This window comes from Opisthocomus hoazin, chromosome 4 (assembly GCF_030867145.1).
Source record: "Opisthocomus hoazin isolate bOpiHoa1 chromosome 4, bOpiHoa1.hap1, whole genome shotgun sequence".
NCBI classification, from domain to species: domain Eukaryota; kingdom Metazoa; phylum Chordata; class Aves; order Opisthocomiformes; family Opisthocomidae; genus Opisthocomus; species Opisthocomus hoazin.
This window is the reverse complement of record NC_134417.1, coordinates 18,199,609-18,222,537: the sequence shown is the minus strand read 5'-3', so window position 1 is coordinate 18,222,537 and position 22,929 is coordinate 18,199,609. Positions and strand designations below refer to the sequence as shown.

Sequence of the window (22,929 nt, the reverse complement as noted above, 5' to 3'; positions counted from 1 at the left end):
ACATTCTGGCAGCAAATCCCTCTTCCCTACTGACAGCAACCCTGGTCAGTCCTAGACCAAATGCAGAGACACAGACCAAGAAAGTTCACTTCACACCTTAGCATACCTGCATTTTAGCACCATGCAACTTAGAAATGCAACTCTTCAAGGATAATTCTCTAGTGTGCACACACACTCCCCTTTATTTCCATCTCACCTTCAAGCATCATCATTCTCAACAGAGAAGACAAACACTGGCAAGAGTGTTGAGTAAACTTCAAATCTAATACCAGGCTTGCTCTGTTAACCACCATTTCTCACACTGCCTTCACCCCTCTGTCAGGGAGATGAAGAAGACTTCAAAGCAGATTGCAAAGTGTTTGCTGCAGCCAGAAAACAGCCAACCACCTACCTGCTGCCAGCAATTACAGGTAGTCAGCTGTTCCCTTCCTAGATCAAACTCCTGCAGCAAATACTTACAGCTCTTTCCCATTCCCCTGCCCTGGGGGTACCATGCTGCTGCTCTTATCTGCAAAGCAATATTTAGCACCTTGCAAAAGTATGAAAAACTTGTATAAAAAGAGACAAATGTGGCCTTTCACCTACACGCATGGTTTGTTGCTATTAGCAGTGCTGCAGTAGAGCATGGGTCTTCATCAAGGCTACGTGATCGTGGGCAAACAGGCAAGGACAGCGTCTGCAACGAAGGGTCTCACTTACAGGAGAGACAGCCAGAGGGGCTGCAGACAGCAACAGGGGTGGACACAAAACAAATATAAGTTGCACCAAGGCAGAAAATGGCACTGAGACTTGGGGAAGCTGCTGGAAGTAGCTAGAGGTCATCACAGATCTTTAACACACGTTTTTAAATGGAGGACCTGATCCAAACTCAGACTTCTGTTTCTCTTTGGCACGTGTTTGTACACCCATGGCTCAAGTGTTACAGAAGTGTCCCTCTCAAGACAGAGAGAGGAGAAAAGAGAATGACCGAGTGGGAGAAAAGAGCAAGTGTGAAAGCAAAAAAAGAGCAAGATGGAGAACAGGAGGAGAAGAGTTTAATGTAAAAATAAAAGTGGAACCATGGAAAGAGCAAGTGGTTTTTCTGCTCTGGAGCCTGAAGACAGAGGTGGGTGGCTTTAATTCTCAGCTGAGGCTACTTTTCCACCACATGAAGCCAAGCTATTGTTCAGAAAATCAGACAGTGTGTTTTATTTTACTTGTTTTAAAATAACAAGCAAAGTGCTTAAATTTTACTTGTGTGCCCTAGGGCCATTTTGGTTTTTGAAAGCGCAGCGCAACAGAGCATAAATCCATTAACTTGTTTACCAGCAAACCAAATTTTTTAAATTATCACATGGTAGTCCTTTAACCAACCAAAATGTAACTAATTACACTTTTTTTTAAGCAAGTAATAGCTTTTGCCTTCTCTAAAGGTCTCTTCCCGGACACAACCTCACGAAAAGACTCTGGCAAAGGAATCAGAATCCTGGATCTCAAGAGAGCGAGACAAGTCCCTGGGGTGCAGAGCAGCAACTTCTCCATCCAAGCGTAACTATGACTTCAGTAAATGTTTCAACAACTTCAAAAGAGGAAAAACTGCCCAAACAAACAACAAGCACCTCTAAAGGGTAATGACCCACAAAACACTACGTACTACTGGGCATTACCTTTAGCAGATGTCTCCACCCAAGCCCCCCTGCCACTGGTTCACATGAGAAATGTCCCACAGAAACAGCCTCCTCCCCCCACCAGCCACAGAGCAACTTTGAGGCCACCAGGAACAGCCTGGCCAAGGTTTCAAGAGATTTAAACTCTTCTTTGAACTATGCTTAGTCACTTTCTTCTGGGTTTGTAGCACCTGGAGAGGTGGCCAAGGTCAGGCCCCTGGCTTCCACGGGACGAAGAGAGAGGGAGCCGGCACATGCAGCACGTCCACTCCAAGTGCCTGCATCAGGCTGGACACAGCAAAAGGGCTGGGCCTTTGCTTTGCTTCTTAAATCACAATTAAACCCATTGCTTCCTCTTTAGCCTTTACAGATCCCACTTACGCCCTTCAGGAGATAGGCTGATGTAAGAACAATAAAAGCTCTGACTTATCTCATTTAACTGCATAAACTCAGGAGTTGCGAGATGGACTGAATCCTCAACGTTAGCAGAACTGAGATTGACACCAGTTATTCCAGAGTGAGAGACAGGGTGAGATCACAGGGGAAAAGAAAAAAATAAAAATAGAACCATCTACAAATGTTAACGCTTCCCATACTGAAAGTCTTGGCACTTCATGGATTTTTGGAAGTATCTGAGAAACCACTGATAGGAGTGGTGATGTTGCAAAGTCATGCTTCCAGTGATCCTGAGTGAACCAGCAAATATTCAGAGCATTTCATAAAAATAAAGTATAGAAGGTTTTTTTGTTATTTTTTCTTCAAGTTAAAAAGTCAATGCGGAACATCAAGGAGTCTAAAATCCAGAATAATTCCGGCCTGCGTTGTAGTGACTTTTAAAGCATTGTTTTACTCAGGTCTCAACTACCATGACCTTTGGCCATTTTGTCTCTGGCATCAACTGAATGTTCTGAAGATGACTATGACTTTATGTATCAATTTGGGATTGGCTCCAGGTAAGGTACAAAACAAAACTCATGTGTTCATTGAGTGCAACGAAGGACAAGTGAAGATCAAAAGCAGAAAAACATACTAGGAAAGGAACCCTTCCTAAGCAGGATACTTTCCCGAGTTTTCCAAGTCATCAGCAATTCTTTAAACAGTTTCAGAATTATGAGGAGACTTTATCTGTTACTAAATTAAATGCTGGGAGGAGGTCTTCCACGTGAATTGCATACAGTTTTTGTTTGTGGCAGCTAATAAATTCAGCAATGTCCTAAAACCACTTAATAGCATTAAAAAGATACTTTTTATACATCAACATCATAACATGGCATTTCACGCGTCATGCATGACAGAGCCCTGAGTTTCACACACAAACCAGCACAACACAAATCAGTTAAGCACTGTTTCAAATACTTTGGCTAAGGTTAGCATTTAAAGCTGCTGCAAAGAAGGTGCCTCCCCATGCTGTCCCAGCTCTGAAGAGTATGCTCAGAGTTGGCTCTTGGTCAGCATGAGGCTTTCCCAGGCTCTCAGCAAAGCGGGAGGGTCAATCCTCCCACAGCAACACGGGATAGATCGTTGTGCTGGTGATGTTCTCCCAACTTCCAGCTCCCATGAGCTCGAAACATCTAAGCTGGTGATCAACCAGAAGTCAGGTCTCCAGATGTCACAGATCATATCACGTTACAGAGGCACAGAAACATAACACAAGAGTGTTGTGTCCTGTGGGTTGCCAGTGAACCCAGGTCAGCTCTTCATAACCTTGTGACAAGAGATGCTGCCATCCAGAATGCACCTACTGCCTACATTGTTCCTGAAAACTACCTTCAAACCTGATGTAATAACTCCAGAGGAGAATGAAAGAGCTCTTCTGCGCAAGTGGTACCACTGCACCATTAAGTTAAATTATACAAGGGAGCAATTCTCCTGAGGGAAAAAACACTAAATACTCAAAAGGACAGAATTTACACAGCATGTACAAGATAAAACATTTAATTGCAGACTGAAGGACACAGGGAATGATATCCAACAGAATAAGCATACTGCATAAAGATTTCTTCACATTGCTGAGCAAGATACAAGCAGGAAAATACAGATGAAAGCAGGGCACAAGTATTTTAACAGTAAAAGTCAGGCCAGAGCACAGGACAGCTGGGGACAGACAGTATAATGGTGGAAAATGAAGACAACATGCCATTTCTTTGATAGATCAAACATGCCCAGCATTGGCAGACTAAGATCAGACACAACAGTTCCTTATGCAGCAATGCCTATGTCCCACTTTCTGCCCAGGCAGGTTTTCTCCCCATTGCTGTGCTTGTACCTGTTTACACTGCAAAGGGCCATGAGTAAGCTGGTTGCCCCTGTGCCTGCACAAGGGCCTAGCAGACTTTGTGAGGTGCCAAAAAATCAAGTTCCACTTAGAGGTTTTATAAATTGTACTGATTTCTTTGCAAGACTCCAGTGTAATGAGCAAAGTCAAGAGGAGTTACAAACCTCAAACACATCAGATTTATCCACTGAATTCCAGTACTTGCTATATAGCCATCTCTGGGAGAACTACTTATGACTTAGACCCAACATGAACCTCTGCTACTTGGAGTCTATCCCAAACACTTGGCAGATGGATCTTCAACCCTTCACCAAGACAAGACGTCAAAAAGGACACCGAGTCAGTGACTGTGCTGCTGTGAACTCAGATTCCTGGCTCCGAAAGCACTCTTTGCTGGTAGGGAGAAGTTACAAAGGCAGACTGCACTTAGCTCTCTCATGCAGTCTCTTAACAGCGAGGTTTCCAGCCAACATGATGAAGGTAAAAGGACAATTTCTGGTATTCATGTCATGAATTGTTTTTATCACCATTCCAACACCCATTCAAGAGGCTAACTCTATCAGAAAATCAGCAGTCTTTGAATTTAAAGAGAAGGGAAGTGGCACCCAGCAGCTTTCAAGATGAACTGCAATCATTTTGGGTGTAGGATGTCATCCTGTTCCTGAAATGAAGGTTTAGAGTGGGGAGGGACCAGCCTCTCTCTACTGCTAGGTCAGTCCCTGTTGTGATATCTCTACCGAACACAGTAATCCAAGGCTGAGCGAGCGTTCCCAGGCATTCAAAGAGGCCTTGGGATTTAGTGCTAGGCCAAACACATACAAGGTACTTCCACTGAACAGCCTTGACATTTCCACTTCTTTGAGAACTGAAGGCAGCCGCTGAGATTTCACTTTCAGCCATTCAACTTTTTTGTTTATTTTTGGAAAGAGTTCAGAAATATTTCCATCTGCACCTGGTTTTACTATTTCTGTATAACTAGCATAATATTCAACAATCAAGAAATACTGTCATGAATTGCACTGTAAGAAGATGTTTTTCCTGTTCAGCTGGGTTCTGCAACTCCTGCATTGAAATAAATCAAACATTAAAACAATACCCCAGTGATTCTGAGGGATCCTGCCATTGAAGAAAGTTGACAACAAAGAATATGTACAGCAGTAACTTCTTTGCTGCCTGCATGCAACAGAAGATATGACTGTAGTTAACCACGAGGGAATTTATTCCTAGCTGTTTGTACCCTTTTAAAGTTTACTGTCCTCACATTATCTCCTGGTTCTTATCTGCTAAATTTACTGAAAAATCCTGTTTTCTTTAGCTCTATCTGGTCATCACCTATCATTTGCGGTTATTCTCTAAAGACTCTCCTGGTCCCTGAGGTCCTTTTTAGCGAACGGAAGTCCTAGACAAAGTGCTTTTAAATCTACTTGTACAGGAATTTCTGGATCCTCTCCCCATTACCCAGCTCCTTAAAGGTATTTCTGTTTTTTTTCTTCAGTATACAATTGGACACTGTTGTTTTCCAGTCCGTATCCACAAATGCTGACAACATCCCCTGGGACACAAAATCCCACACCTCTGCTTCTTGGGGGAATTGTCCCAGGTCCTGAATTTATGAACTGAAACAATCCGGAACGCGACTTCGCCCACAGCTTCTCTCCTCCCTGGGGGAAAGTAAATTCACTTTTATGAGTAGTTCTACTGGTATTTGCATGTCTGTTTGCATGTTCTGCAGCCATGGTCTTCATTACATTGGTCCTTCATAGACAATCTGCCTTTCTTACTGTTTTAATCCCATGTATTTTTCCCCTAGAGCTTTCTTGGGGTAGTGTCAGAAATAAAGCTTTTGGGATAAGGATGCAATCTTTATAAAATATCTATACTTGATACAAAAATCCAGTGCAAAAAATATGAATTACCAATAACAAATCCTGCCCATTTTTGCTTAACCAAGCTTTTAACCAATCTTATCTCGAGTACCTTTCCAATATACGCAAGAAATGCTTTAACAAATTATATTCCAGCAATCAATGCTCCAACCAAATCCAAACTTTCTTAATTTCCACCCCAATACCTTATCACCCAGTTTAATGCACTTGATTAGGCTCAGTCTAATTCCCCATTCAACTACCATCAGGTTGGAGCAAGCTGCCCTATTTTCACTCAAGCTGAGGGGAGCCCTATGCTATCAAGTTGTCTCACCGATTTCAAGAGATGTTCGGTGGAGAAGAGGTGACCTAATCCAGCCCTCTGATTCCATTCAACCCTGCACTTGGAAATTGGAAGTGATGTGTGTTTCCGCACACAACCCTATGTTACTTTAAAAGAAGAGGCAAAATATACTGTACATGCTGCAGTTCCCCCGTGTTACAGGGGATTACATTATGGGACACAGCAGGGATCTGGATTTGGCACAGACCTGAGTAAATTTTGAATATTTCAAAGAATCTGCAACCACAAACCCTTGACAGAAAGAAAGGATATGTACCTGTTTCTAATCACTGCAATATTTCTTTTCCACTTTCCTAGTGACACAGCAAAAACCTACCAGACTAATCAGCAAGTAACAGGATTCCCAAGCTAATTATGTCCAATACCAAAGGAAAAACTGACCAAATGTTATACACAATCCCACTCCTTGTATGTCATCTTTATTTTTCCCATATTTGACTCCCGCAATAAATTTAAGCAAATTGCAGTTTATGGTGATTTGCGTTTGACTCATATCTATGTCAGGTTTCTATCATGTTCCCTCTAAGCTGAGTCTGGTATCTGTCCATCTTAAACATCTTACAAAGAAGGAAGCATAGTAATTTCATAATGCAACTGTTGATTCAACACTAGTCCATTCTTCAGTGTTTATCTTAAGCAAGTCAGCCCAACATGACTCCAATTACAAATTCTTCCTATAACCTGCACTGCAGGAACCAAATGGATTAGCCGAAAGGTCCTGTACCATGTGTCACTAGAGCAAATTTCACCCTACAGTCCTTAAGTGGCCAGAGGGACAAAGCTGAATAGAAGAAGGAATATACATGTTTTAAAATGCAAAATACAAGTCCACACAACTTTGCAAAATTAGAACAACCCAAGCGTTTGCAACCTACATTAGGAAAGAACAAGGATGGAAGGAGAGGAAGAGCAGGAGGTCACCTGACATAGCAGTGAACCGCAGAGCTACCAGGGCTCTACAGGTGTTTTTCAGGTACAAGACACTGGAGCTCACGCACTAGGGATGCCTACTAAGGTATTCACAAGGTCTAAGAAAAGCTGCCCCAGTGTCCATAGGCCTGCAGTAGACAAGGAATAATTTTACCAGCATTTGGCAAAACATTGGTTGGTTTTACCAAAATGTGTGAAATAGGATCCTTGAACAGAGACGTAAGTCCTTACTCTGCAGACACGTTTCTGAAAACTGCAGCCCACAGTGGACTGACGGGTGTCTGCTAAAGAGAAAGCCCATGCTGCACTCTTCCCAGATTTGGGGCACTCAGAGAAGCTCTCTTCTTTGCTATAACCCGTTTTCATGACACTCACAGAAACACAATTGGTTTGAGGTCTTTATCCCACTCCCCTTAGGTATATTTGATTTAAATTCACCAACAGGTTGAACAGATTTAAAGGGAAGGGAAAAACAGGGAGCAGCACACTGCAGAAGACTCATTTGCTTAGTCCATCAGGCAAACAGAAGATTCAATCTATATACAACCTTGCTCCAAAATGCAGACAACCAATGTCACTAAGGACCGAAACCCAGGGCAAACAGCCTGTACCATATGTTTCTATTCTGCAGTATAACAAATCCTCCTAGAACAAGATTTAAACTACTTAAACTTGAAATGCTTTTTCAAAGACTGTAGGGATACAGGAACGAAAGAACAACAGTTAGAACCATGTTAGTCATCAATAAACACACAAAAAGAATTACAGAAGCTCTGTCAGTATGGCCTAAGGTACTGCTTTGAAAGCAGCATCACAAGGCCTGCACACGGGTAAGACAACCCCTCAGAAATGCACCCCAATCATTTCTGCTGCCTCCTTTCCCATCACAGCCTGACATTTCAGTAGATGGAACTGTCTGCCTTTAAATTTGTCAAATTTCATTTCTATTCCTACCAGTAAGCAGCCTTCACACACAACTGCATCAATTGTGTACATTACCAGAAATACAAACACCCGGTGCCGACGATTCCCAGAAGAGGTTTGGCAAGTGTGGGAAACTTGCCTGGTGCCACCGGGACATGCAGGTCACCTGGCGTGTTCTTACACAATGAGATCAGAATAAATCTTTCAACATCTGCACCCTGGGTGAAAACATCCAGGCTTGAAAGTGGTACAGATGTTTTCTGCGAACGTCTGCAACAGGCATACGAAGCGAGAAAGGCTCTGTTGTAGGCTCCTGGCTGCAGTAACTCGCTAGAAGGTGTGCAGAAAGGATCACAAAAGAGTATTGACTGAAATGAACTTGCTCAAAACCTCAAGCTACCCTGAAACAATTCTATGAAGGCTGTGGAAACTAGGTGCCGTCCAGATCCATCTTTGACTCCAAGATTATGCTGAGTCATCTAAATGGAGTACAGTTAGTTCATATTTCTGAAGCTGTTACATAAATAATCCTATTTTCCTTCTGTATTAGACCTGATGTCTTTTAAAATATACACCCACAAATGCGAACAGCAAGCTTACCTCCCTACTGCTATCATTAAACAACAACGAGAAGCACGACTGCTGATCAAAAGCAGACTTCAGTATAAAATCCTCTCATAACCAAACTGGCCCACTTAAGACATATATGCCTGAAAAGTTTCCAACTGCTGCAATATTCTACTGTGAGTTCCATTAAAAATACAGCTATTCCCACAACCACCTCACGCTTCCTTTGCTAGTGACACTCTGCTACCGGGTAGCTCTTCGCGATAGGTTTATGGATTACTTCTGCCAAAGTAGAAGTAGGTAGCACGGATGAGTCCTCCATCCAGCAATAGGAACTGATGAGGGTTACACTGAGGAGTTTTAAAACTAAGTAAAGGTGCAAAACAGTCCCTTATGTCTCTGCTTGTTGCCTAAGATACTTCAAGTCAAAGAAAACACCTCAGTCTTGAATGAATTAGCAACAAATGCTTGAGGACAAAGACAATTTCATTCTTCAAAATCTTCTGAAATGCACTGATTTAGCCATCTGATAGAAGTGGTGCCAGTAATGAGTGGCTTCTTTTTTCTTGTAGTTATTAGGGGTGCTATACACCAACAGAGAGACATTTTCTGAATTGGGTTCTGCATTCTCTGTTGATTTTTGGAGATCTCCTGACATCATGAGGATGCCAGATATGTGGTTTGCTCATGTTGGGGTTTTTCAGTGTTGAGGTGTTTTTGTGGTTTTTTTTTTTTTTTTAAGTGTTATACATATGGGCAAAAAAGATGGAAAAAATAATAATTTCTTGTAACCACGTTTACATTTGGAACAAAAGCCGTGTTAACTCCTAACACAACTTCGCCCTCATGAGAGATGCAGCCTTGCCAGCCCTGGATAAGTTCTTCACCTCCAAAACAACTGTTTGCCATAATAATTGCAGCTAGCATAGCAACTTTTAAAGCCAGAAATCCTCAGTGTACCACCAAAATATATCAAGAGACTTTACTAAGCACAAGATTGAGGTTCCCATAAGGGCTCTCTCTAACACAGAAGAGTTAGGAATGGCTGTAACTTTGCAAGCAAGTGAACACAAAGAAGTGAACCTGAAGGACTCCAAGCACTGCTTTTGGACCTTCCTAAATTTGCAAAATCCTGAAAAATTTTAAGTCAAAGTACAGCTATTTTAAAAAATTTCACAGATGCTGATGGATTTATACCCCTGCTTTTGCCAGCCACATTTCATGGGCCTATAATAGTAATCTATGTAGTGCTCTAGTATTCAGTGGACCACAGGTTGAAAATCACCGAGTAAGGCTATCAGCTCACAGGGGGCCAAAAAAGTAACGAATCCACAGAGATTTGATTTGTATACAAGAAAATGTCCCAGGAACTTGTGATACAAGATGGATCTAGATGTCTCCTGCCAAGCGCAAAGGACAGGTCTGAGGGCTTAAGTCCCCAGTGCTGGAAGCTGAAGAGAAGAGTCTCCCCAGTTGGGTAGAGCCCAGTCCCTTCCAGGAACAGGTTGATGGTAACGAATTTGCTCTAAATGCTAATTCCCCATCATCATGCAAAATAAGGACTGCAGTGAAGAGTACATATGTCATGTGATATAAATACACACCTCTGTTACTTTCTCCTGCTATGAACAGAGGCTATGTGATGCTCATACCCTGGTTGAGGATTTGGCACCTTGTATCCTGGGCAACAAGCTCTGCAGCTGTATCTCTGAGGTGACACCTTAGAAAGGGGCACAGGATACAGCTAATATTGCCAACTGCATGTAAAACATATAGCCCTTATTGGAGGCTCACAAAATAATGTTTTGATTGGGTTCTTCAGATCAGGAAGCATTTGAAAAAATTAACTTTTGGAATTTAACATTTCAATACAGAACCATAGTTGGCAGAGCAAAAGGTTCATGAAACGCTGGATCAAGTTTGTGCCTCGAACAGCAGCACATTGGGAGGATAATGGAGAAGCGTCCAGCAGTACTGTTCTTAGTTGCTTTTATTACTCATCCTCACTAAAAAGATTCTGCAAGCATCTCCTTGCACGACATCAGGACCCTTAAAAATGGAGATGATTCCAGCTACCAGACCGGACATCTCTGCTTCAGAGATATCTCATGTTTTAAACAAACATTGCAGCACAGCGACAACACTGAGATTTCCTTCCTCTGCCTGCTTGGGGACCCACAGTGAGCCGGCCAGCCAGCCACGGTGCCTGCTTGAAGGATGCAGAGGAGTTTCCCCACAGTTTTTGTGCCACTCGCTCCCACTCAGCTTCTCAGCTGCCTCCTAACTGATCACAGCTCAGCACAGATCAGCAGGCCCTGGCTCCTGTCTGTACTTCCTTCTGAGCCACAAGGTCTCCTCAGAATAAACACCACAGGTTTCAAAATAAAACAATGGGTATGTCCATGCCGGTTCTTTCCACACTGACTTAAAATCTGTTCCCTGGGATATCCACCAGTATCAAAACTGGCTTTTCCAGGGGGTGACTTTCCTTGGCCTGAGGCTGAGGCAGTGCTGTGATGGAGTGTGGGCACCATGCTCAAGGTGGATCGGAGGCTGACAGGGGAGGCAGAGCGCATGATGCCCATGACAGGCACAGATACAGGCAGCTCCAGCTCAGAGCATCTTCTCATTCAGAGGAGCCCAAGGTGGAACAAGCCCGCTGGAGGATGCACGGCTTCAGCCAAAAGGTAGAGATCTGGCACACAAAGGGTTGCTGCGAGCAGGCTCCCACTTAACGAAATGATACGTGGGGGCGAACAAAGGCCTTCGGGCTGGGACAGTCACCAGCAGGTCCATTCGCTCGTCTGCCTCTTGGATCTTCTCCTCGGATGCTCATTCAGAGGAAAACTGAGTGCACACAATGATCCTGAGAAGGATGTGAAACTTCCAAAAGCACTTAATCCACACTGGATTTCCCATCCCATAAACTTTGGATACAAGCCAAACCAATTTTTACTTTTACTCTCAGGAAGACCGCCATGCCCTGCCCCCTACTCTCCCAGTTTCTTCGTGTCTCTTCTAAAACAGACTGGTGAAGTTTATTCTGAGGAACTGAAAGAAGAGAAAGGTTCCTGTGCCTTCCACTTTCGTTTTATTTGAAAAACCAAGCTTTGCAAACCTTCACTACGCAGAGTGACCCTGTAGTCTGATCCACTTTACCTTTCCTTCCCAACTACCTGATTTTCCGGGGAAAAGGAAGTATTATCTGTGACTGCAGAAGCATCCTCTGTCCCCTCTGGTAAGTGCATCAGAGATCACCTTTGAAACAACAGGGTATCCTCAGAGTGAGAACCATGCCTGCTCCCGTGTTATATATAGGTAAAGACCACCCCTGAAAGCATGGCTTTGACATGAATCCTTTCACATAGTCCTTCATCTTCACAGAAGATCAGGAAAGGGCAGGGGAAACCTTCATCTGGAGGCTCCAGGAAGCCAGCACAGACCTGACACAGCCCCTGGGAGAAGGACGAGTCAGAAATAAACAGGCCAAAAGGACTTGGGTGTTTGCTTCCTCCCCCACACACAGGCAGCTCCCTCTGCCTCATACCTGCACAGAGAAGAGCAAAAAGCAACAAAGCAGGGAAGACTGGCAAAGCACAGCAGCATGAACGAAGTTTACTCAAAGGCAACTTCCAAAAAAAAAAAAAAAAAATTTTCCACATGTGTTTTTTTTTTCCTCAGTTGGATTGCACGAGAAGAACTTGTTCCAAAGAGGCTTGATCAGGGCATGGGCCAGCACCGCAGTCACCCACCTCTGCATCACAAGGGGATGTGTAGAATCATAGAATCAATTGGAAAAGATCTCTAAGATCATCAAGTCCAACCATCCACCCAACAACACCATGCCTGCTAAACCATATCCTGAAGTGCCACATCTACACGTTTTTTGAACACTTCCAGGATGGTGACTCCATCACTTCCCTGGGCAGCCTGTTCCAATGCCTGACCACTCTTTCAGTAAAGAAATTTTCCTAATATCTAATCTAAACCTCCCCTGACACAACTTGAGGTCATTGCCTCTAGTCCTATCACTAGTTACCTGGAAGCAGAGACCAACACCTGCCTCACTACAACCTCCTTTCAGGTAGTTGTAGAGAGCAATAGGCCCCCCATCAGCCTCCTCTTCTCCAGACTAAGCAGCCCCAGTCCTCCCAGCCGCTCCTTGTAAGACTTGTTCTCCAGACCCTTCACCAGCCTCGTTGCCCTTCTCTGGACACGCTCCAGCACCTCAATGTCCTTTTTGCAGTGAGGGGCCCAAACCTGAACACAGTACTCGAGGTGCGGCCTCACCAGTGCCGAGTACAGGGGCACAATCACCTGCCTACTCCTGCTGGCCACACTACTCCTGACACAAGCTAGGATGCCGTTTGCCTTCTTGGCCACCTGGGCTACTGCTGGCTCATGTTCAGCCGGCTGTTGAGCAGGACCCCAAGGTCCTCTTCTGCCAGGCGGCTTTCCAGCTGCTCCTCCCCATGCCTGTAGCATTGCATGGGTTTGTTGTGACCAAAGTGCAGGACCCAGCATTTGGCTTTGTTGAAACTCATACAGTTGGCCTTGGCCCATCGATCCAGTCTGTCCAGATCCCTCTGCAGAGCCTTTCTACCCTCAAGCAGATTGACACTCCCGCCCAGGTTGGTGTCATCTGCTCACTTACTGAGGGAGCACTCAATCCCCTCATCCAGATCATTGATAAAGATGTTAAACAAGACCAGACCCAAAAGTGAGCCCTGCGGAACACCACTCGTGACTGGCCGCCAGCTGGATTTAACTCCATTCACCACCACTCTCTGCCCTTGGCCATTCAGCCAGTTCTTTATCCAGCGAAGAGTACACCCACCCAAATCAGGGGCAGCTAGTTTCTCCACCAGGCTACAGAGCTGCTGCAGTCAACACCTAGAACCCTCTTGGGTGGACCTTACAGGCAGAGGATCGCTCCTGTATTGGTATGTCTCCTCTCTTGTAGACCATAGCAAGAGGCCTCATGCAGGATTTTCTGCAGCTGGGGTTGGAGAGTCAAGGCAGACTTCAGAGGGCAGACACATCCCTGATCAGTGGGTATATCAACAAGTGCCAAGTACAAGCGACAGCCCTGCAATGGCTTTGCAGGCTTTCTGGGAAAGAAGAATTCTTGTTCAAACATATATTTTCCTTGAACAATTTCTCCAAATGGCGAGTAAAAGAAAAATGCGGATGTATGCACCACAAACCAGCTCAGTGAATGGTTTCCTGCAGCATCTAAAAGCCCACGCGTATGTGATCAATAGAGGCTCAGAAGCCAGAGTTTCAACACCTCAGATCTGAGGGGCTGTAGGATCACAACACTGTCATAAATCTACAGATGATTCAGATGACAAAGTGGAAGGAAGGAGAACAGAGTTCAGCTTACGATCTCTCAAGAAGACCGTTTACATTTTCTGTGAAACAGAACAGGAATTTTTCCTTACTTATGCCTTGAAACTGCTAGTGTACAATATGCTGGAAATAATCTTATTGTCTCAAATTTTCTTTCATCTCATTTTTTTTTATTAGTTTTACAGCCCTGTGATACTATTCTGTACCTGGGTCTAAATGACATGACGATTCATTGGCCACACTGCACAGAATGAAATCAACCCAAAAAACAGGCAATGAAGTCTTTGATATAATCATATTGAGATGATTAACAAGAACAAGAAAAACTAAACACACGCACAAAGAAAAATCACTTTATCTTCTTTATTAGTGGTGGATGGGCTAATCAAATCATGTAGTATTTCTAACGAAGCCTGTTACTGGATCTCATCAAACTAAATGAGCAGAACTTGGATGGCAAAGTAAGCTTCCAAGAGGGGAAGTTCCGTAAGTCAGAATCATCAAGATTTGGCTTCTGGAGCTTTACTTTCTGTTCTGTTGGCTTACAGCATAGTCAAAGTACAAATAAGGCAGAACAGAAAGCTTAAAAGGCAACGAGAAGAATAACACAGCTTACAAGGCACACTCTGTTCATCTAACAATTCCCAGCATCCCATAAACATCAAAAAGCAATTCAGCCAGTGACCTTCAAAAAACTGGACTCCTTTACCCAGGGACTGCGTATTCAAGGTCAAAGTTTCACTGGACTTTAGTATGCAAGAGTGACATACCAGCTATTCAGCTGTAACTCCTGTAATGACAGGAGACAGCTGAGATCTGCTCAAATCAAATTACAGCTCCGATTATGCAAAATACTATGGTTCTACACTTCCTGACACTAAGACTACTTCAGAGTGCAGCTTGAAGATATCTGCTCTAAGATTTCTGAAAACAGGCAATTAAAACAACAAGAGAAAAACCGGTTTATTACTCTAGTCATATTTGGTAAAGAATACTTCATGACAAATTATACATACGAATGTGTCAGCAGCTGAATATAAACACCAAGAAGTATTTTGTAAAATATATCTCGTACCATCAGGGAGTTGTTTACAGGACAAAGCATCATCAAGATCCTTGGCAGCTGATGGGTCAATGGTGAAAATGCATTCTTTCCTATCCAAGGAAAAAAAGAAGAAAAGAAAAAATTATCTTACAGTCATGAAGAAAGTATCAAAACACAGAGATCATCGGAGACATCCAGACAGCCACCATGTTTTCAGAAGACTGTTGAAACATCTTCCAATCTAACCTGAAAGTCTAAATCTAATCTGAAAAAAAAAAAAAAAAAGAAGTTTTAGACAAGTGAATCTCCTTGGGTTTTTTTTCATTTTTCTTTCTGGTTTAACTGCTTGCTCTTAGCGGTTTTCATCTCATTACTGATTTTCCTCCACAAAACCTCAACAATTCAGTCCATCAAGTTCACTCCAAAGAAACAAGCAGGAAAAAGCCTTGATGCCTTGCAGCTAGAGTAAAAATAGATTGTTCCTAATTGCAAAGCTAAATGGAACACAAATTCCCCCACCCCCACGCATAAAAGCAGATATCACAGCATCTGAAACTCCAGGAGCACAGCTAGCACAGAGCAGCAGATACAGTGAAACGTCTACAAACCGAGCTGAATGTTCAGAACAATGAGTGAGGGTTTTGGTCTCAGCAAAGATACCCAAGGGGTGCAGTACTTCATAACATCTACGTTGCCTGTTGTGCACCAAAGGGAAAGGTAGGTTCAACAGGAAACACTACGGAAGCTGTAGAATGAAAGAGCTCCAAATCAGCTAATTTTATCTACCAAATCAAGTTGGTGCTTAGGAAAAGTTGAACACCCATTCACACACGCTGCACGAGGTGGTACCTGGAATACGCAGCCCTGCCCTGGAAGGCTTACACACCTATGTCCTGTAATGGTGGGTGGCTGGGACATCGGGAACATACCAAGACAGACCACAGATATGGTCTAGGGCCACGCAGATGAGACTGACTCAGGAATCATCATGTCTAATAGAGCAGAGCCTGGCACCAGCGAGACGCAAAACCTGAAGCACTCAACAAATAAAACTTCCTCAATTCCTGCTTTAGGGCCTCCCTTCAGCCTGGGCTGCCCCACAGCAACTTCTTGCCCAGGCCCCAGGACTATAGCAGGGTTCACCTGCTTTTTTTTTTTTGCTTTTATCTTAACCTTTAGAAAAAGTTCAGCCCCTCCCTAGTTAAAGCAAGCACAAGGGTATAGGCTGAGGCTGCCAAAGAAGAGAGCAGACTGCTGCTTTTCTTCTTTTCTCTTTGCTGCAGAAAAACTCATATCATGATGGCAACTCCCTTCTAGAGATGGATAATGAAAACACATATTATTTCTCTTACAGCATAACCACCGGTATACTCCTGGGGTAGGAGAGGTGGGAGGGGAAAAATTACAGTGCACTTTTAAAGGAGCAAGCGTCATGCAGAATTAGCAAGTCCTAGTCTTTTAGCATGGGTGCTCACACAGTGAGAGCACTGTCTCTATCGTCGCAGGCCTACTGCTTTGGTACTTCAATGCTCTGGGTGGTAGCTGTCGGTGTCAGACAGCTGGCAGCATGTATTTATATAATTCCACCAGGCACGCTAAATAGAGATTTTCAAAGACATAAAAATCAGTAAAGCACTTCACTGCCTTCCGAGACTTTGAAAATCTTTTAGAATACACTAGCTTTCAGATTGGATAGCAAAGCTGCCTTAATCCCCAGACGCACATTAGTTTCTGATCCTTTGCATGCATCTAAACAAATTAGAGATCGCAACACTGAAAGATATAAAATCTTTTAAGCTACACTGGGACTTTGATCTGTTGCTGCCGAGCCGAGCTATCCAGCACTGGGAATCTACCAATTTTTAAAGGCTTGCAGACCTTACTTCCATAAATACATATTCCCTGAAGTTTCACCTAAGGATGGAATTCCAGGATACCTCCACGCCAAGGTACTGTGCAACTCTTCCGGGAGCCGTGCATATGCAGATACAGACGCCTATACTACAAGCAGTATGGAGGCTTGCATGCACGCCAGCGTGAGTGTAGCCGTACACCAGGTCCCACTAACTCCCAGGGTATAAAGGCAACAGCATCCTGGCACTGTGACTCCCTTCCCGCCACATCGAGTAAATCTTCCTTTAAGTCACTTCATTTAACAGAGCAAACGGCACTGAACGGACACTAAATGGCTTGCTTTAGCTGACAAGTGAGCAAGAAAAAGGTTTAAGAGCTTCTTCAAAGAGAATGTGGGTTCCTGTGTCAGGGGAATAGATAGCTTATCCCAGATGTTCAGGGCCTGCAACCACAAGCGTCTGCCACCCATCGTGAATTGTAGCTCCAGGCAGTTTAAAAATTAGCAGATTGGTTTCAACGAAGTGCGTATTTGCAGTCTGTCCTGGAAAGAAGCGAGCACAAATACACGAGTGCCAAATTCTGAATGCATTTATACAATGGTAGCAACTAACGGGCTGCTTTGCGGAGATGTATTTGGCCAGTCAAATCTACCGCAGAGGTCAGCGGTTGCCCCAGTTCAGAGAGCCCAAACCTGCAGGGCAGCCCCCAGCCTCCCCAGTAAGCCCTTCACGCCCAGCTCGCTGCCCTTCGGGACACGCTGGCCAGGCTCCGAGCAGCCTCTTGGCATGCCAACTGCAGGCACAGACATGGCTCGCCCATCTGAGACACTTAAGCTCACAGATGCAAAGCTGAAGAGGGGTCGAGACACACAGCGATTTAGCATTTCTCACCAGCATTTCTATGTGCAGCACAGCTGGGATATGTTTTACCACCAGGCTTAGATCCGCTTCTCCTTTAAAACTACTCAAGGGACTTGGACTTGTAGCTTGTCACAGGCAGTTTATTCTGGGCACAGACTGCAAGGTGAGGTAAGAAAGTCACTGAGCGAGTAATACAGGGAATGATACTCCCTGGCATAAGCGCTCTGCAGTAGTGTTGCAGAGCCAACGGCCAGGTAGTCAATGGGACAAGGGAAGCCGATCTGCAGGCAGAGCTCAAAGTTCATAGCAGTGAGGTAACCCTGGCACACAGCAGTACACCTAGCTGAAGTTTGCCAAGTGAATTCCGCTCACCAGTAACTGCATTACTGAGCTTGATGAATTTTATTTCTGGTTTTCAGTTTTCATTACTGGAGAAATTTCAGACGGCTATAGGAACCGGGGCTGGCACGTGGGAAAGAAAACAATCCATGGAGTGATGGGACCGCAGCACTGAGCCCAAGGGCAGCACCCCGCACACTTGCTGCTCCAGGGCAAGGTCTCAGGGGAAGGCATGTTCCCAGCTATCTCCTCCTGCTTTTCCTCCAGCCCTACCGGTATTGCCTTTTATCTCCAGCACACTGCAGAGAGCTGCCTCTCATCCCAGAGAGAATCAGCGCAAGGCAATGAAAAGCAAGGGGAGGAAAGGCTGGGTGTGGGTAGCGCAGCCGGCCCCTGCTCTGCAAGCTGTCCCCTCCCTTGGCATCTACACCAGCCACTCCTGGACAAACCCCCAGGGAGGACCCTGGAGGCAGCTGACAAAAACCATCTGGGTGAAGAAATAAGATTGCTCCCAGCTATGTGGCAAGTCCATGAAGAGGAAGGAGCCGTTCAAATTCCTCCCCTGACCATACCGTCTGGCTGTACAATACCCCAAAGGCTGTGGCACAAAGGATCTCACAGAGATCAGACCACATTTCTGACCGTAATTAATAACAAAACCAACCTGCAGTGGGTTGTATGACTGAACTCAAGGCAACAGTACTTTTTATGCACCTGCTAACAAAGACATTGCTTAAGCACAAGCAAATATCCTGACTTCATGTATGCATATTTGCATTGACCACAGGTAAATACAAATTGGCAGCTGCCTCCAGTTCTGGAAGGCTGCCAAGGTGACCTTGTGGGTTAAGGAGCTTGATCATACCCCTCTCCTCCTTCTTTAAAAGCCCTGAAGCAGCCATCTCTCATTGTCATTACACCTAATAAAAATCTGTTTTATTCATTTAAAATTGTCAAAACATACTTTGTAAAAGTAATGAGATGTTCCAAGTCCACTCGTTCCAACAGACACGCAACTTGGTTAGTTAAGGGAAATCAGTTTAGGAGATAGACACGCACAGAGTTAAGAGACTTTCTGGTCTTCATGCTGGAAAGGACTAGAGATAAACACGTGTCTTTAAGAACCCCCCAGACTCCTCACACTGATCAAAAATGAACATTTTGGTGTGGAAATTTCCACTTTTTTACAGCAGTCTCTTTGTTCAAAACATATCTTTAATGCAGGTTTGCAGAGGTGGACCTGCTCTGACACAGAGTTTCTGTTGATGGAAGAATAAAATCTTGTCTCCCTCCTCCTCGTGGCCAGAAGTTTGATGCATCAGCGCGAGGCAGCGCCTACGAGAGCTCTGGAGCATCAGGGGAACAGCTCACACTGAGCGTGGCAGACCTGCCAGGAAGCGCCAGGAAAGCACGTGCCACACACAGACTGCCCAGACCCTGCCAGCCCCAGGCAGTGCCCGGGAGCCCTGATCCAGCCACCTCCAGCCCCGAGGCAGTGACAAGACCACGGCTAAAGCCAAAGCTTGCACCCTGGCTCCGTCTGCCATCCTGCAAATCAACCAACTGGGAGAAAAAAAAATGCAGAATAGAGCGCTTAGTTTATTAGACAGTAACGACAGTGTGCACATATACAGGCTGGTATATCAATCCTAATTTAAGGAAAGCTAATTAACTGCAGTTTTTCTTTGCACAGCTTAAGGAAGCCTAATTAAAGTGGACAAGCGTATCTGCAGAGCATTTAGTCTTTTTACCTTTAATGGAGCCTAAAATAAATGGCTAGTGCAGTGGTTGAGGTAAGATAAGTAGTCTGTTGGCGAGCTGGAATTACCGTTATGGTAATTAAAATGATCACAGATCACAGGACTGCAACAGCAGTTTGTTTTTCTTTGTGCAAATACGTACGTCTACGCAAGGGTATTCGCAAGAACCAGCAGACAAAATACTGTACAGCTGGTACTGCAAGGTTGGGCACAGTATTTTAATTTTTGCCAGCTAAACTGTTCAGAATTCAACATTTCAGAGTTAGCCATAAAATATAAACACCTACGACAAGGAGATTACAAGTCCCAGTGGTCAGGGCTCCATCCTCACTCAAGTGGAAGGCTACTTGGATCAAGATGAAGCATTGCATTTGTAAGCCATGGGTTCAGGCTGTATTAGAGGCAAGGTTTCTGGCATGGCCAGCTATTGGGCAAAGTTTGGGTGTTACCAGTGTGATTTTATGTAAAGGCAGCTTGGTGCTGCTAGTGGAGAAAAGCACTGGTTTGTACACAGAAGACAAAGCAGCACCATGTAGCCATGCAAATCCTCCTACAACAACTAGACAGCCTGCCACTCTAACAAATGCCAACAATCGTGAAGTAACCATTCAGAGAAACACACGTACCTACTAGAGCATCAGCAAACCCTCGATGAAGCAAGATTTTGTCCTTACTGACTGAAGCAACCATTCGCAGAAGACAGAGTCCTGAAGAAACAAGCATGAACCAGCTACTCAGGAACCAGGGAAAGCAGAGGATGGAGGGGGGACATCCCAGGCACCACCAGCACAAGTCAGCTGGGCAGTCTAACCACGTCCACGCTCCTGCGTGCTGCAGATCATCACCACTCCTGGCTCTGGCTGCAGCCACCACCAACTTGAATCACTCGGATTGAAGCCCCAACTTTACCATTTGCCTGAAGCTGGGCTGCTCAGGGCTGAGGTCACGGACAGAATTTAGACTGCCAAGTCTTACACGACAGTGTGAGCTGGGCTCCTCTGCAAGCAGACCAGAGCAGCTAAGGAAGGGGCTGAGCAGGGAACCACCAAAGGTCTCCCAACAGGAGATCCACGCAAAGGGCCTTAGGTAGGATTAAGGCACCTGAACTTAATTACTTTATTTACCCTGACTCTCTCCCAGGGATGACTTTCAGACCAAGACAGACTCCAGCCATGATTACTGGTCATTCACGAAGACCAACACATCCAAAACAACTCCAAAAGAGAACAAAGAACACACCAGAAGCCACAGCACCCACTAGCCTGGAAAGTGTGGCCGAAACCTGCTGCCTGTGAATTCCCAGCACGCAACCAGTGCACGACTGAAGATTCAAGCAGCTCAGTGGCTGCCCGCACGCTGACCCACCTGCCCTGCCCCAGGCTCAGTGCTCACAGCCCACAGTCCCTCCAGCCATCCAATGGCTCCTGAAGCACCAAGCTAAACCTTTTGCAGAAGCATTAGCCTATTTCTAAAGAGCAGACTGCTGCAGCTGGAGGTGAGACAGTAATGACCATAATTTTGTTTATTAAAGTTTAGGCATTGTGAGCCTTCTTTAAACTTGAGTATGTCAGTGCTAAGACATTTACAGTACGAGTGACTGCATGTCTAGACACTTGCAATGCATTTACATTCTTCTAGGGACTCTTTAGATTGTCCTGTTCTCTCTACTTTGTGAGTACATACAATAGCCTGGTGGGAGTGAAAGCTCAGCCTCCTGGTTTACCTTTATTAACTTCAGCTCAAAGCTGGCATTTTAAAATTAAACACAGCAAAGGCACTTTTAGAATCTTTAAGCTCTTCGTGTCATTTCTAAGACCCTGCTGAGCTCCATCTTGGAAAAGCTAAACAGACATCATTTCTCAGAGCTGGAAACTGTTGTTTTAATTCGGGAACAGCCATCCTAGAGCTGTCAACTTACTCCAGTGAACACTACTAACATTTTTTCACACAACAGTCCAATTGTTATGGCAACCACAAAAATCAATCTTGTTCCTCAATCACAAGTAAACCCAGCTCTACCACGGTGTCTGCGCAGGTTTGTTACAAAGTGCCAATAAGCACGGGAACAATTCCACTGATGTTCATCACTCAAACGGGGATGAAGTACTCTTTCTCTGAAAGAAATTTCAGAGAACAATCAGTGCCTAAACATTTTAGAGAATTCAACATCTCACTCCTAAAGACACCCATTACGTGTAGTGTCTACCACATTTGCTACACTTGATGCTGGCAGATTTTAGTTAAAAACCCAGAGTGGCTGCTTTCAAGATAGGTTTTTAAAAGGAATATATATTTAAAATATGCCTGCAATAGAAGTATGCTGACAAATCTCTGCTCGCACTCCAAACGTCCTTTAACACACCGACATAGATACTTGATGCACCACAAAACTCTTTTTGCATGGTGCATAGATTTCAAAATGAACCAAAATTATAAAGTAATTGGAAGCAGAAACTGCCCCCTCCAAACACAAATTGTTATTAAGCCCCACCAAAATCCAGCACAGCATAAAATGCACCGAAAGCCCAACTTTGTACATCAAGCAGGTACTCTTCTTTTTAATTTCTCTGTGTTTATGTTTTAGCTAATGTCTTGTTCTGGTTCAGAAAACAGACCTTGGTCCAAGAGAGCAGCTGACAATGCCTCCTGACGTATTACACACCTACAACAATAAACATTTACATTTTCATCAAGGACTGCTCAACAGATTGCCGAACCAGAATCTATTACTCCTTCTATATATTTATGGCCTCCAAGTAAGGGGGAAGAAGGAAAAAAGAGCACTGCAGTCTTATAACGTACCTAAATGGCTTGAGAAGCTAACATACATACAAACAAGATCAGAGACTCTGAGAGACCAAGCACCAGCAGTATTTCCTACAAGTCATGCTGTAATTGTGCCACAAATATAATGAGGTCTCTGCACCACCACTATCCCACGCAAGAAGGTGGAGTGTAATTGAAAATGCACTTGCATTATATAAACTACTTTAATCATAGACGCACAGAGCTAGAAATGGAAGAGACATTAGGTCATCCAACGCCCATAGGTCAGAGCCGGAATACTCATGACAATACATTTGCAAGGACTTTCTCCAGCATAGTATTAAGTACCTTTAGTGATGGAGTTTCCAATACTTTCTTTAGC

General features: G+C 44.3%; 1 protein-coding gene across 2 annotated transcripts in view; it reads right to left on the bottom strand.

Annotated features, from left to right (window-relative positions):
* Positions 1-22,929, bottom strand: part of DIS3L2 (DIS3 like 3'-5' exoribonuclease 2) — a 200,706-nt gene that overhangs the window by 83,307 nt on the left and 94,470 nt on the right. For both annotated transcript variants that reach the window (XM_075418170.1, XM_075418171.1), the window contains one exon: positions 14,999-15,078. In XM_075418170.1, coding sequence (XP_075274285.1) covers positions 14,999-15,078 — 80 coding nt within the window. The remainder of the gene's footprint in view (positions 1-14,998; positions 15,079-22,929) is intronic.